Source organism: Procambarus clarkii, chromosome 10, assembly GCF_040958095.1.
Source record: "Procambarus clarkii isolate CNS0578487 chromosome 10, FALCON_Pclarkii_2.0, whole genome shotgun sequence".
In the NCBI taxonomy this organism is placed as follows: Eukaryota; Metazoa; Arthropoda; class Malacostraca; order Decapoda; family Cambaridae; genus Procambarus; species Procambarus clarkii.
In genome coordinates this window covers 19,806,727-19,823,006 of record NC_091159.1, presented here as the reverse complement: position 1 = coordinate 19,823,006, position 16,280 = coordinate 19,806,727, and the positions used below count along the sequence as shown (strand labels likewise).

The 16,280-nt window shown below is 48.6% G+C and overlaps 1 protein-coding gene across 1 annotated transcript; it reads right to left on the bottom strand.

Moving 5' to 3' along the window:
* Positions 1-705: 705 nt before the first annotated feature.
* On the bottom strand, positions 706-4,829 carry LOC123747888 (cell surface glycoprotein 1-like). The gene is made up of 2 exons (XM_069322209.1): positions 4,794-4,829; positions 706-1,404 (listed from the first exon to the last, which is right to left on the bottom strand). Exons 1-2 carry the CDS (start codon positions 4,827-4,829, stop codon positions 706-708), a joined length of 735 nt encoding a protein of 244 aa, XP_069178310.1.
* Positions 4,830-16,280: the final 11,451 nt, after the last annotated feature.

Below are 16,280 nucleotides of genomic sequence, written 5' to 3'. Positions count from 1 at the left end.
GTCTGGTACTTTACCACACTACACCCACACAGCTTGTCTGGTACTTTACCACACTACACCCACACAGCTTGTCTGGTACTTTACCACACTACACCCACACAGCTTGTCTGGTACTTTACCACACTACACCCACACAGCTTGTCTGGTACTTTACCACACTACACCTACACAGCTTGTCTGGTACTTTACCACACTACACCCACACAGCTTGTCTGGTACTTTACCATGGTAATCACTTTCTTCCCTCACAGTCTTTAGACGACTTTAATACCTGTCTCACTAGGCAATAAAATTCACACCTCGACAATTATAAACACAAACTGGTTCCACGGATTCAGTTTAATTAGAGCAAGTGGCGGGAGTACACTTGATGCTACCGGGCTGCTCCGTGACGTAAAGCTGACGCCCTGACCTAAGACCTGAGGCGCACACGACTACTGCAGGTGGAGGCCCCGGCGGGGACGTTCTCACAGTGCTGGGTGACCCATGGTGTCTCTGCCAGCCGCAGGCTACGGATAAGTCAGAACAGGTGAACCATTTTTGCTTGCTTCTCTATGATTGGTGGTCACCAGTTTAGTACCAAGCGGCGACCGCTCTCATGTCACTGTTGATTCTGTTTTTTGTGCAATGGTGTATCCCTGCGCGGGCCCTAAGCCTCTGGCTACCCCACTAGACTGTGTTACTTGTTTCATGTTTCTTTCTTACTCAGGCGGAGTACAAAATCTGCAATTTTTGGGACTGGAGGAAGGCGGTGCCATCTGAGGGCTGGGGCTGGACGGTGCCATCTGAGGGCTGGGCCTGGACGGTGCCATCTGAGGGCTGGGGCTGGACGGTGCCATCTGAGGATCTGAGGGCTGGGGCTGGACGGTGCCATCTGAGGATCTGAGGGCTGGGGCTGGACGGTGCCATCTGAGGATCTGAGGGCTGGGGCTGGACGGTGCCATCTGAGGGCTGGGGCTTTACGGTGCTATCTGAGGGCTGGGGCTGGACGATGCCATCTGAGGGCTGGGGCTGGACGTTGCCATCTGAGGGCTGGGGGTGGACGGTGCCATCTGAGGGGTGGGGCTGGACGGTGCCATCTGAGGGCTGGGGGTGGACGGTGCCATCTGAGGGCTGGGGCTGGACGGTGCCATCTGAGGGCTGGGGCTGGACGGTGCCATCTGAGGGCTGGGGCTGGACGGTGCCATCTGAGGGCTGGGGCTGGACGTTGCCATCTGAGGGCTGGGGGTGGACGGTGCCATCTGAGGGCTGGGGGTGGACGGTGCCATCTGAGGGCTGGGGCTGGACGGTGCCATCTGAGGGCTGGGGCTGGACGGTGCCATCTGAGGGCTGGGGCTGGACGTTGCCATCTGAGGGCTGGGGGTGGACGGTGCCATCTGAGGGCTGGGGCTGGACGGTTCCTACCTACAGGATTTACACACACAAGAGGGTGGCAGCAGGACGTCTCCCACTGTCTAAAGGCTACGCCGGAACTACCCACAATCTACAGGATTTACAATACATTTACAGGCCACAATATTTCATGTTATCAATGTATTCTTTGTAGGTGACAGCGGAGTAGTGAATCAGGTATCTTATTTTTTATTGAACAAATTCGCGACATGACCTTCCAGTATCTTCCATTTATGTAGTATGTGGGATCTTTCCCGTGTTCTTTCGTGAGAGAACATTTTGACAGCTTGTGGAACTCCTCATAATTTTGGTATTATATCGTGTCCATGCATGCTATATACGTTCTCTATATTCCTTTTTTTCAGAAATCTCTCACGCCTTTAAAAGAAGGAAAATGTGTATGGAGCACTATTCAAGGCGGGAAGTCACAAATGATTTGAAAAATAGGAAGACTGTTGTGAAATCCCTGGATTTGACAGTTCTGATAATCCACCTTAACATATTCCTGGCTAGTGCTAAATTTGCTTTGTTCCCTGAACGTTAGGCTGTTTGGCATTACTATCAGATCCCTTACATGTTGTTTTACTCCTCCTCCTCCAAGGAGATCTGATTGTCTCTTGTACCCTGTATTACGTTTGAATTTATAATTTTTGCCATCTGGACTTTATCGCGGTAAACATTATATTATGTTTGGTTGCCATGTTGAAGACCTTGGTAACACATGTTACAGTTCTTTAATATCTTCAACAAAAGTAATTGTCATACTGTTTTTTGTATCGTCTGCAGAAGATGACAAGAAGCTATTGCTTTATATTTATATCTGAACCGAGAATGATTAAAAAGCAGCGTTGAAAGGACTATGCATTACGGTGCGTAGATTTTCACTGTGCTGAGATTTGCTTTTGTTTGACCGTTACTCTTTCCATTCTGTTTAATAAAAACTTAATTGTCTATAGCGCTACTTTATCTGGTTTTTATCTATATTTATCTCATTTCGCGGGCTAATATTCCATGGTCATATTTACTTAGTGCCTTTGTAAAGGCATTTTTTTCTTCTAATTGTTTCGTGATTTTGTCAAAGTGGTAGAGTAATTGTGAACGGCAGAATATTTCTGTTCTAAATCAATGTTGACTTGGGTTGTGAAGTTGGTTGTTTTCCATAAAACAATGGAATATAATAATCATTATTTTAAAAAACTTTAATTTTGTGTAATGTTTGTGATACCAGTCTATATAGTTTTTAACCAATTCTTTGGTGCCTTCTTTGTGTACCATTTTACATAGTAGTAAAAGGACTCACGAAAGGACACGAGAGAGATCCCACATACTACATACATGGAAGATACTAGAAGGTCATGTCGCAAAACACAAAGTTCTTTGTGTTTTGTGAGCTGTATGTACAGATTTCAGTGCTTCTGGTAATCAACTAAATCAAATGTTTTTCTCTATACAATTCGTGCTACTGGTGTCTCATATTTCTTAATAAATAGGGAATTTCAGGGTTCGAGACTCTGGGTTGAGTGCATGGGCTTAGTGTCAGTTTCTCTCTCTCAAACCTAGGAAGAGAGCATCACAAGTTCTAGCCACTACTGTAGGAAGATGTGACCAGACCTTACTTAACGCAGGTTCTGTGGAGGCTGTTGTCCTCCTGAGCCAGCAAGGATATCGTGAAACTGTTAGGGAGAGAACGAGAAACCACATGACAATGAGACACTAACGAAGGTGATTATTTATAAATACTCTCATATTTTTGACACTGAATTCATCCTCGACGACTAACGATTTATGTGGGCCAAGTGTCACCTTGTTAAAGTTAAGCCAGGAATCCGGTGGTGGCTATAATGAGAAGTGAAGTTCCCGAGAAAGTGTTCATCACTGGGGCTGGCTACAGGCATTTGACAATGTGGAAGGGCTCATAATTTGCCTGAAATGGGGGCCATAAACAGATGGGGACATAAATCTTGGAGCTGTCAGAACGATCCACCATGTCACTTCTGCGGAAAACCTCACCTCTCTAATTTCTGTAGAAGCAACATTCAGCTGGGTGAGAAAATAGTCCGCCGTTGTCACTCTGGAGGTGTTCAGAACGCCAGCTCAGCTGTGTGCAGCAAGAAGCCGAGTACGGATGTTCTCTGACTGGAGAATGTTATAGAGCGGTCAAGAGCTCTTAATCAGATACCAAGAGAACAGCAGAGAAGTCAACAACAAACAGCAAGAAAGTGTGGGTAAAAAAATCACCATAAATTCGCCAGGCTCCAGCAACAGGCAGCCATACCAGCACTCAGGACGCCGATAGTGACAGTGTCACGGTTGTGGTCCTCCAGGAGACAGAGGATAGGAATGAAAGCTTATTGTAATTAAAGGCTGTAAAAGGTTTCACTTTTTCACCACAAGCAACATACAACAACAACATAATTTGTTGTAGTAAATTTGTCTGTATCCAGGAACTGCTTCCATGCTCATTATCAACCTGACTGCATTTATACAAATCCTTCACAGACTGCTTCGATCTTGTGGGGTGGGTGTTGGAGACCAATATATAAGCTAATTCGACGGCCTGGCGTCAGAGAGGGCAGGTGTGCTCTCATATTGCTCCCCAGTTGGCACACAAGGCTTGGAGCTGACGGTCGTGTGGGTGTTCCGTGACCTGCTTGGGGCCCTGCTGGTGCGGGGTGTGATTGATCGAGGATGGGTCCACCGTTCCTCTGGTGAAGCTAACTGAAGTGAGGCTGGCCTGAAGTTTTCCTCGCTGGTGGATCATACGTCAGTTGGTGTGGCGTTAGTGTAGGTGCTCCGTGTCAAATTGGCGGATGTGATGGGCATCCAGTTCATTCGAGACCGACGTGTGGTTGTCAAATTTCTGCAGCAAGGTGCGTTTCAGGAGTTCGAAAGCAGATATGTGGGACACTTATTTCCTGTGCCTGACGGAGCGGACACAGAACGGGTTGTCAACCTAAGTGTGAAAACAACTTAGGTTGACCAAACAGCCGGGCTTGTTTGCCCGGTTGTTTGGGAAAGTGCTCAGCATAAGTTGGAACAAGGTCTCAGCAGCTTATTGTAAGTGGTTGCATACCGGCACCAGGACTTTGACGATGTCCCTGTAACGGAATGTTCCGTCTTCAGTATCCCTGATGGGGTATACCCTACACTCTGTATTCAGGTCAGTCATGTACATGTTTTTGGTGTGGGTTGCTGGGACATCTGGTGGCGGCGTGCTCAGTTGGTGCGACTGACCGGGTAAATATCTTTCGGGAAGGTGATTTTTCACCTCTCAAGACCCAGGACGCTCTAGTGGGTCTGACTGAGGGTGTTATTCAGCCTCCCAGCCTTCCAGAAGAGGGACCTGAGTGAGTGCATGTCCCGAGTGCAAACGAGGAGGCCAGTGATGCACCCTACGTTACCGTAGGTCGACGAATAGCTGGTATTTGTGGCTGCATGTTGCGCCTGAAAGGCTGTGTCCAGACTAATGTACAAGTGGAGGTACACAGTGTGCTGCTTGCCATGGTGGTGATGGAAGCTACTCTCAGGGTGTCCCCTGCTGCTGTGGAGTGAGTGTCTGATCAGTCTGCTCCACCTGTGGGGCCTCTAGAGGTGGCAGTTTCTCCCTCTTCTCGGGTGGCGTCGCCGGCTGCCTCTCCTATGGAGGGTGTGCGTCCCCCACGACACGTTCAGGATCCGATGCTTCTGTCTCGGATTGTGACAGAAGACACGGCGGAGGAAAGCTGCACAGATGCGATTCCATGATTGTTAGGACTCTGTGTAGCAGATGGAGGATGAACAAGGTGTGGTGGATGCGGCAGTGGCTGTCGCGAAACAACAATGGGGTGAGCTCCCTGGTTTATCAGGAACAGTTTTCTGGGGTGCCGGGTAGATCGTTGGTCCATTACAGGATCTGATTGTCTATATGTCGGAGTCTGGGGGTCCAGCAGCCTTAAACAATCTGGACTGGTCAAAGGCCTTCGACCGTGTGGCCATTGACTCTTGTCTTGTAGATTTTGGAGAGTCTTGGAGTTGCCTCACAGTTTATAGGTTGGGTGGGAATGTTGTATGAGGGGTGTTGTAGTCAAGTGTGTGTGAATGGGTTGTTTAGTACTCCGTTTGCCATTGGGCATTTGGTTCGGCAGGGTTGTCTCCTGTCGATAATTTTATGTTATTTTTCAGGAACCGTTGTTACGGGCGTTGCGAGCTAGTTGCTTTATCGTTTTCCTCTATCGGAAGCAGCCTGAAGCAGCTGTCCAATTCCCAGGTACCTATTTACCGCAAGGTAACAGAGGCATCAGGGTGAAGCCATCTCTGCCCATTTGTTTTCTGCCGGCGCCGGGGACCGAACCCTGGTCCCTAGGTCCACAAGTCTAGACCGTTGTCTACTCAGCCACTAGCCCCAATGTGCGGTACTCATTCATCAGTCGTTGTGTAGGTCTCATTAGTATGTGTCTTTTGGTTGTCGGGAGGTGTATCGGGAGCTTCTGGGTCATGTTGCTCACAGGGTGGAGGGAGTGTACCCGTTGTACTAGGGGGTGGTGTGGGGGCGATCTGAGAGAACCGTTTCTCGCCCCTAAACAAAGGGAGTTGATGTATCGATTTCTTTATGAGCGACTGGCTACTAATGAGCGGTTGTTTATGTTGGGTATTGAGTGCACGGATTGTAGTGCCCATTGTGGGGAGGGTGAGTCCCAACTACATGTGTTTTACTTCTGTCAGCGGGTTTCTTGTTTGGTGGACAGGCATTTGGCAGGGGTGGAGTTCCCTGTCACATCCCCTCTACACTCCTCCCCTGTCATCCCCCCCACACACCTTCCCTGTCACCCCCCCCCCCACACACACATACACCTTCCCTGTCACCACCCCAAAAACCTTCCGTGTCATTGCCCCCCACCCACCTTCCCTGTCACCCCTCCCCCCCCCACACACACACCTTCCCTGTCACCCCCCCCCACACACACACACACCTTCCCTGTCACCCCTCCCCCCCCCACACACACATACACCTTCCCTGTCACCCCTCCCCCCCCCCCACACACACACCTTCCCTGTCACCCCCCCCACACACACATACACCTTCCCTGTCACCCCTCCCCCCCCACACACACACCTTCCCTGTCACCCCCCCCCCACACACACATACACCTTCCCTGTCACCCCTCCCCCCCCCACACACACATACACCTTCCCTGTCACCCCTCCCCCCCCCCCCACACACACACACCTTCCCTGTCACCCCTCCCCCCCACACACACATACACCTTCCCTGTCACCCCTCCCCCCCCCCCCACACACACACCTTCCCTGTCACCCCTCCCCCCCCCCCACACACACACCTTCCCTGTCACCCCTCCCCCCCCCACACACACACACACCTTCCCTGTCACCCCTCCCCCCCCCGCACACACACACACCTTCCCTGTCACCCCTCCCCCCCCCCCGCACACACACACACCTTCCCCGTCAGCCTCCATCACTGTAACTACAGGACTGCGCTCAGAATGCCGATTTGTCATTTGAATATACATTTTTCACCTTAGTATATGAATTAAATTAACTTCCAAATAATCGAACGCTAAACTCTACGGCCCTTTACCGACACATTTGATTTCCACTGACCTTGTGAAGGTGGAATAGAGGCTGCCCCGCTGGTGGTATAGAGGCTAGATGAACAATGGGGCCGACCCCAACCCCATTGGGTGTCTAACGTTTTATTGAGTGTTTCCTGTCTTAATTCTGAAAGTGAGTGCACGTCGAGATGTACATCTGAGTACAATCTCCAGAGTACACATTTACTGGTGCATTGCCCTGAATTTTCTGGTGTGGGACCTGGGTCTACCCTGCTGGGATATCTAAGGACAGCCCTCTGGCTTGGCAGGCTGCTGGTACTGCAAGGGTCATTGTCTGTCCAATCCCCAATCAACCAGTGCCAATTATACAAGTGTTTACTAGGAACTCGGTGTTCCACGGTCATACGGTAGAGAGTGGTCCTAAGTCAGGGTCAAAGGTCAGTGTGTCCTGGCGAGGAAGGTGTCACATGATACGGTCGGTTAAGGTCAGGTCTCCAGTACATTCAGATGTCATACACTTGGTCAACTTGGGTGCTACATTGTCACTGGAGTAGACATCTAGCTGGCTCGCTCTTGTCCCGCCGGACTGGACAGTAACAAGTAAGCTAGGACCATCGTTGGACCTGGAAAACGCTAATAAAGGCGCTTCCATTCTCGAGGTGTCATTCTGACTTTAGTTTGAACAGATGTGCATCTCGCTAACAACGGCGATCAGATGTGCATCTCGCTGACAACGGCGATCAGATGTGCATCTCGCTAACAACGGCGATCAGATGTGCATCTCGCTGACAACGGCGATCAGATGTGCATCTCGCTAACAACGGCGATCAGATGTGCATCTCGCTGACAACGGCCAACAGATGTGCATCTCGCTAACAACGGCGATCAGATGTGCATCTCGCTGACAACGGCGATCAGATGTGCATCTCGCTAACAACGGCGATCAGATGTGCATCTCGCTAACAACGGCCAACAGATGTGCATCTCGCTAACAACGGCGATCAGATGTGCATCTCGCTGACAACGGCGATCAGATGTGTATCTCGCTAACAACGGCGATCAGATGTGCATCTCGCTAACAACGGCGATCAGATGTGCATCTCGCTAACAACGGGCAACAGATGTGCATCTCGCTAACAACGGGCAACAGATGTGTATCTCGCTAACAACGGCGATCAGATGTGCATCTCGCTAACAACGGCGATCAGATGTGCATCTCGCTAACAACGGCGATCAGATGTGCATCTCGCTAACAACGGGCAACAGATGTGCATCTCGCTAACAACGGCGATCAGATGTGCATCTCGCTAACAACGGCGATCAGATGTGCATCTCGCTAACAACGGCGATCAGATGTGCATCTCGCTAACAACGGCGATCAGATGTGCATCTCGCTAACAACGGCGATCAGATGTGCATCTCGCTAACAACGGCGATCAGATGTGCATCTCGCTAACAACGGCGATCAGATGTGCATCTCGCTAACAACGGGCAACAGATGTGCATCTCGCTAACAACGGGCAACAGATGTGTATCTCGCTAACAACGGCGATCAGATGTGCATCTCGCTAACAACGGCGATCAGATGTGCATCTCGCTAACAACGGCGATCAGATGTGCATCTCGCTAACAACGGGCAACAGATGTGCATCTCGCTAACAACGGCGATCAGATGTGCATCTCGCTAACAACGGCGATCAGATGTGCATCTCGCTAACAACGGCGATCAGATGTGCATCTCGCTAACAACGGCGATCAGATGTGCATCTCGCTAACAACGGCGATCAGATGTGCATCTCGCTAACAACGACGATCAGATGTGCATCTCGCTAACAACGGGCAACAGATGTGCATCTCGCTAACAACGGCGATCAGATGTGCATCTCGCTAACAACGGCGATCAGATGTGCATCTCGCTAACAACGGCGATCAGATGTGCATCTCGCTAACAACGGCGATCAGATGTGCATCTCGCTAACAACGGCGATCAGATGTGCATCTCGCTAACAACGGCGATCAGATGTGCATCTCGCTAACAACGGGCAACAGATGTGCATCTCGCTAACAACGGCGATCAGATGTGCATCTCGCTAACAACGGCGATCAGATGTGCATCTCGCTAACAACGGCGATCAGATGTGCATCTCGCTAACAACGGCGATCAGATGTGCATCTCGCTAACAACGGCGATCAGATGTGCATCTCGCTAACAACGGCGATCAGATGTGCATCTCGCTAACAACGGCGATCAGATGTGCATCTCGCTAACAACGGGCAACAGATGTGCATCTCGCTAACAACGGCGATCAGATGTGCATCTCGCTAACAACGGCGATCAGATGTGCATCTCGCTAACAACGGCGATCAGATGTGCATCTCGCTAACAACGGCGATCAGATGTGCATCTCGCTAACAACGGGCAACAGATGTGCATCTCGCTAACAACGGCGATCAGATGTGCATCTCGCTAACAACGGCGATCAGATGTGCATCTCGCTAACAACGGCGATCAGATGTGCATCTCGCTAACAACGGCGATCAGATGTGCATCTCGCTAACAACGGCGATCAGATGTGCATCTCGCTTACAACGGGCAACAGATGTGCATCTCGCTAACAACGGGCAACAGATGTGCATCTCGCTAACAACGGGCAACAGATGTGCATCTCGCTAACAACGGCCAAATTAGTTGTGATCACACCAGAAACTCCTGAAGACGTTAATCTCTCCTCAAGTTACCTGCCGCTCGTCTCAGAGTCGCGCCCACCTTGTTGACTTGATTCAGCGTCTAAACGTGATGTGTTGTTATTAATTTATAAATATTGTCTAAGCGACTGGGACCGACTAAAGAGCCTAAATCTGTACTCCCTTGAGCGCAGGCGGGAGAGATACGTAATAATTTACACGTGGAAAATAATTGAGGGGCTGGTCCGAAACCTGCACACAGAAATAACATCACATGAGACCAGGAGGCATGGCAGGATGTGCAGAATACCCCCGTTGAAAAGCAGAGGTGCAACTGGTACTCTGAGAGAGAACTCTATCAACATCAGAGGCCCGAGACTGTTCAATACGCTTCCACTACACATAAGGGGCATAACTGGCCGACCCCTCACAGTGTTCAAGAGAGAAGTGGATAAGCACCTCCAAAGGATACCTGATTAACCAGGCTGTGACTCATACGTCAGGCTGCGAGCAGCCGCGTCTAACAGCCTGGTTGATCAGTCCAGCAACCAGGAGGCCTGGTCGACGACCGGGCCGCAGGGACACTAAACCCCGGAAGCACCTCAAGGTAACCTCAAGGTAAAGGTAAGGAGATGTTATTGTATGCATTACCGGTGTGATTGTGGTATTGTACATGTTGTGGTATTGTGGTATACTGCCTGAGTGTCCTGTTGGGGCTCCGACCATTGTCCCTTGATACTGGAAGCGTCGTTCTGCAGTTACTGTGACAGTTCGCTAGTCTGGTAGTACTTACAGTAACGATAAGGACCATAGTATATATACCGACGTACAACGAAATTAGAACGTAGAAATCTGAAGTATTGAGTTGGACAAACCGGAAAGCTATTTTTTTTATTTGTTTTACTTTCACAAACTAAACTAACCTATCCTAATCTCCCTAGGCCTAATACACAATATCTGAGGCCTAATATAGTACATATGTGTGCTATACTAGACATAAGAATACTTAAGTTTGTGTTTTAGCTTCATTTATTATCAAAGAATTCCTTACTAACCAGTATTTTACTATCTAAACGCTAAGAACGTACGAATTATGACTATTGACGATCGTCACAATAGGTACTATCTAAACAGGGCGATGGCTGGGATTATTGTCAGAATGAACAAAATTAAATTTCATGTGTTTAGTGGCTCAAAGAGTGCTCCTGCTGCCACCATCCCACTCCTTACTGACTCCCGGTGACACTCAGTCATCAATAATATTGGTCAACATATCCCAGACCAGACTTAGATAAGCGAGTGTCGCACATGTTTTCCTATCGCCATGAACATTTCTCACTTCCCGTCATAAACAGTAAATATCCAAGCCCAACGTGCCATATATTTCTTCCGTAGTCATCTAGTACAAATGCACGAGGGCTCCAGGTATTGGTAAATATGGTTAGCAGATTTATGTAACGTGATCTGCTGGTGGAGAGGTGGCACACAGACATAGCGGAGTTGGAGGGCCCACAGCACCTCATGTGGCCCTGACAGGCACTCGTAATTACACCATGTCCTTAACTGGCAAGCGCAGTACGAGCGCCCATCACTGGTACGCACATTTTGTGTTTTTTTTGATAGAACAAGCATTTCTCGAGCTTCTTAATGTCACCTACCCTTCGAGGGCTCCTTAATTTCACCTACACTTGCAGGGGCTTCTCGCTGTCACCTATACTTCGCTGGCGTCTGCATAGTATTACATGGTTCTGTGTTCCCCTCGCGCCTGACAACTATCTGACTACAGATGTTAACTTGTGTTTCTTGTGCTACTGAGCGTAAATGAAAAAATTGTAGCTCTAGTGAAAAAAAAGCTCATCAGGCCTAAATTTTTTTGACATTATAGCCTTAAACAGTACAGTATAAGGGTCGGATTTAGCTCGTGTTTTTCTAAAGGACATTTTCGATGGGCGTGTCACCTAGTACAGGATTTATCTCAGTGTGTGTGTGTGTGTTTTCCAGCTCCTGCTGCTGGAGTCTCGTGCCAAGACACGCTACACACCAAAATGAAGACTAATAGTATGTCAGGAAAGAGAAACTTAGCCCATCGTTCATTCTTCTCAGGCGATCCATCAATCTTACTCACTTTCTCACCTAACATCATATTCTCCGCAGGAAACGAACAATTACTCTGACTCGCCCAGAATCAGGAGGAAGTTCCTGCCTCCCGCAGACACAGCCTCTGCCCCTCAGGGTCCATCATGCTCCGAGTCCTTTTCCGTTACCTTGAACAATCTCGACAGTTACTGGAGAAGGCCGCCAAGGAGGCCAATGGGGACGTTGGTGATAAAAGTTTGGGAGGATAAACCCTCACAATATTTAGATATTAATTAGACATCCATTAGTAAAGGAGAGATGGCTGCAGGAGCCGGTGACTGGTTGCTGTGTTGTGGGCAGGGAGCAAGGTCATGACGACAAGAACCACGACCATCATGGGAGCCAACACCCAGGTGTTTAGGTTACAGGATGGGGGGGGGGTTACCTCTTATAAATTACATCTAAATTTGGCCGTTTGCCCGTATGACCGAAAATGGACGTAATTTGAAAATGAAAAATAATTGAAAATCAATTTTGAAATGTTTTGTTCTTTCAAACCAACACGTTAAGGGTCGTCTGGTAGGTTAGGATGGCAGAAAGTTCTTCTAAGGTTTTTAAACGTCATGAAAACCGTTAATTGAAAGTTTCCCCTTTCCTAACCTAATCGAATAAGCCGGAGGAATCAGAACAGAAAACGGGACAGTATGTAACTTTCGTGAGCCGATTTCATTTCAAATTACGTCCATTTTTGGCCATAGCGCATACGAGCGAAAAGCGACATACTTTTAAGAGAACGGGTTGCACGACCACCGTAACAACGATCACCCAGGCGTGTTATTGGCTGAGGTGGGAACGACTATGACGACCACGTTGACCATGACTGTTTCGTCGTGTTTGTCGTCAGTCGTCTTTCTCACAATCAGGCTTCGCAACTCCAACATTGTCCAGCTGAATTCTTCCTGATCTGTCACTACTACCTTAGCTCACAGCACTACGTTATCACCATTAGACTGCATCTGTCAGTCTCCTTCATTTTGAAAGCTTATCTAAGTCGTCATGTTGCAATTTTGTGTCTTCTCAATATATTCATCGCCATGTTTCTGCATCGTCTGCAAATTAGAAAATTAATTTTTTTTTTTTTTTTTCAAAATCGATTTTTTTCTATTAAGTGAAACAAGAGAGGTCTCGAGCCTGAGCCGTGGGGCTACCTTAAGGTTATCTTGAGATGATTTCGGGGCTTAGCGTCCCCGCGGCCCGGTCCTCAACCAGGCCTCCACGTTTCTGGACTGGTCAACCAAGCTGTTGCGGCTGATTGCAACCTGACGTATGAATCACAGCCTGGTTGATCAGGCACACGGAAGCGCTCAACAACTCGCACTTTACTCTGGTTTCTTTGAAATAACCAAGATGAAATGCACATTAGGACACCCACCCCAATACAAAGGGGCCTTCGTCGAACTATTGATTCTTTCACATGACCCAGTAAAGGTTAAACCTGGTTGTAAATTCTTAGTTATTCTGTTTTTCAATATGTAAACAAATGATTTTTGTGATTATTCATTCAATATTTTTGTCTGCAATATATATTAAAGTCGATAACCTCATTAGTAACACCTTCAGATCTGAAAGTGTTACTAATGAGGTTAGTTAACCACCCCCTCCACTTTTGCAAGCCTTCCCCTCCACTTTCCTCAGCCACCCCCTCCATGATCCACCAGCCACCCCCTCCATGATCCACCAGCCACCCCCTCCATGATCCACCAGCCACCCCCTCCATGATCCACCAGCCACCCCCTCCATGATCCACCAGCCACCCCCTCCATGTTCCACCAGCCACCCCCTCCATGTTCCACCAGCCACCCCCTCCATGTTCCACCAGCCACCCCTCCCCCCCCCATGTTCCACCAGCCACCCCCTCTTCTGACACAACCATCCCATTTCACCTACCTGGCTGACGCACATTGTGGTCGGCAGGGAGCTCCTTACTGGCTGACACTGCAGAAAACATTGCCTTACCATTGCAAACATTGCCACAACGGCACTGGAGTGTTCATGAAAGTTGTGGCAACATTCGTTCTGACATTGTAGAAACATAAATATGTTCAGTTGTACATATTGCTGCTACCACTTATTGAGTTACTTACTGAGTCAACATTGTCCATACAGAATATAATTCCTTGTGGCTCCTTATAAATTTGCATCAGTCATGCCTCAAAACAAGCAAAACAACATATTTATAAATACTCAAATAAAACAAAAGTAAGTACTAAAGGATATTTGATTTTTGTAATTGGTTAAATTTTAACTTATTGCAGAATCTGTGGTGGAGGTGGTAATAGTGGTGGTTGTGGTTAATAATTGTTGTGTTTGGTGGTTGTGGTTAATGGTAGTGATGGTTGTTGTTGGTGGTAATGGATGTCATGGTTGGTGGCAGTGGAGGTTGTGTTTGATGGTAGTGGTGGTTGGTGGTAGTTGTGGTTGGCGGTGGTGATTGGTGGTAGTGATGGTTGTGGTTGATGGTAGCAGTAGTTGTGGTTGGTGGTAGTAGTGGTTGTGGTGGTGGCTTGTGCAAGTGGTGGTTGTGGTTGGTGGTGGTGGTGGCTGGTAGTAGTGGTGGTTGTGGTGGTGGCTGGTGGTAGTGGTGGTTGTGGTTGGTGGTAGAAGTGGTTGTGATTGGTGGTGGTGGTGGCTGGTAGTAGTGGTGGTTGTGGTGGTGGCTGGTGGTAGTGGTGGTTGTGGTTGGTGGTGGTGGTGGCTGGTGGTTGTGGTGGTGGCTGGTGGTAGTAGTGGTTGTGGTTGGTTGGGGTTGGTGGTAGTAGTAGTTGTGGTTAGTGGTAGTAGTGGTTGTGGTTGGTGGTAGTAGTAGTTGTGGTTAGTGGTAGTAGTGGTTGTGGTTGGTGGTGTTGGTGGCTGGTGGTAGTGGTGGTTGTGATGGTGGCTGGTGGTAGTAGTAGTTGTGGTTAGTGGTGGTAGTTGTGGTAAGTGGTGGTAGTGGTGGTGGTAGTTGGTAGTAGTGGTGGTTGTGGTGGTTGGTGGTAGTGACGTATAAATCCTCCAAGGCCAAAAACTAATGTAGTAACAATCACAGCGGCCCACAAAACTGAGGTGATGTCCCATACTCTATTGGATGATCCTTGGTTGGGTTAGGTTAGGGCAATTTAGTACATCAGTTTAGTAACGTTAGTAATGCTCGAGAGGTCGGTGGTTGAGTGGTGGTTGAGGATGGTCATTATGAGGTCGGTGGTTGAGTGGGTGGTTGAGGATGGTCATTATGTTGGTAGGAGTGGTGCTTGTGGTGGTGGATGGGGGGGGGGGTAGTGTTATTGTTGGTGGTAGTGGTGAATGTATTAGTATCGGTAGTAATGACAATGGTAGTGAATGTAATTGTGGTGGTGGTAATGGAGGCAGCGATGGTTGTAGTGTGGGTGTTGGGGTGGTGGTAGTACTGGAGATGACAGTGATGGTGGGGGTAGTGGGGGAGAAGGCATCAGTAGTGGTGGTAGCAGTGTGGGTGGTGGTAGTGGTGGTGGTGGAGATGAGGACAAGAAGATACAGACAGACAGAAAAAGAGACAAATGAATAGACAGACAGGAAGACAGAGCAATAGACAAAAGGAAACAGACAGAAAAAGAGAGAGACTGAGTGGGAGACAGAGGCATATACATAGAAGGAGTTGGAGAGGGAGACGGACAAGGACGGAGAAGGAAAAAGAGAATGAAGGAAGGAAAGGGAGCCAGAGACAAACACAAAATGGTAGACTTAGACAAAGACGAAGAGAGAAACAGATATGGAGAGACAGACAAAGATGGAGACGGAGACATATGGCAGAGACGGAGCGGGAGACAGAGATGAAGGGGGATATGAAGACGGAGAGGTAGACAGAAATGGAGAGACAGTGAGACAAAGACAAAGTTGGAGAGGTTGACTCACACACACACACACACACAAGTGTGTATGTGTGTGTGTGTGTTTCAAGCGTAGATATGATAGATCCCGATAGGCTCAGGAATCTGTACACCTGTTGATTGACGGTTGAGAGGCGGGACCAAAGAGCCAGAGCTCAACCCCCGCAAACACCACTAGGTGAGTACAATTAGGTGAGTACACAGTGAGAGAGAGAGAGAGAGAGAGAGAGAGAGAGAGAGAGAGAGAGAGAGAGAGAGAGAGAGAGAGAGAGAGAGAGAGAGAGAGAGAGAGAGAGAGAGAGAGAGTGAGTGAGTGAGAGAGAGAGAGAGAGAGAGAGAGAGAGAGAGAGAGAGAGAGAGAGAGAGAGAGAGAGAGAGAGAGAGAGAGAGAGAGAGAGAGAGAGAGTGAGAGAGAGAGAGAGAGAGAGAGAGAGAGAGAGAGAGAGAGAGAGAGAGAGAGAGAGAGAGAGAGAGAGAGAGAGAGAGAGAGAGAGTGAGAGAGAGAGAGAGAGAGAGAGAGAGAGAGAGAGAGAGAGAGAGAGAGAGAGAGAGAGAGAGAGAGAGAGAGAGAGAGAGAGAGAGAGAGAGATGGATTCGCTTGAGCCAATATGTCCACTCCCAAATTGCACATCTGGTCTCACGTCCTCTGGCCCGCCACACAACCAGCACC

Excerpts from the sequence above, each read along its gene's own strand:
- LOC123747888 (XM_069322209.1), bottom strand. The coding sequence starts at position 4,829 with ATGCAGCCACAAATACCAGCTATTCGTCGACCTACG. Across the intron at positions 1,405-4,793 it reads CAGCTATTCGTCGACCTACG|GTAGGAACCGTCCAGCCCCA; the intron begins GTAACGTAGGGT and ends TAAATCCTGTAG.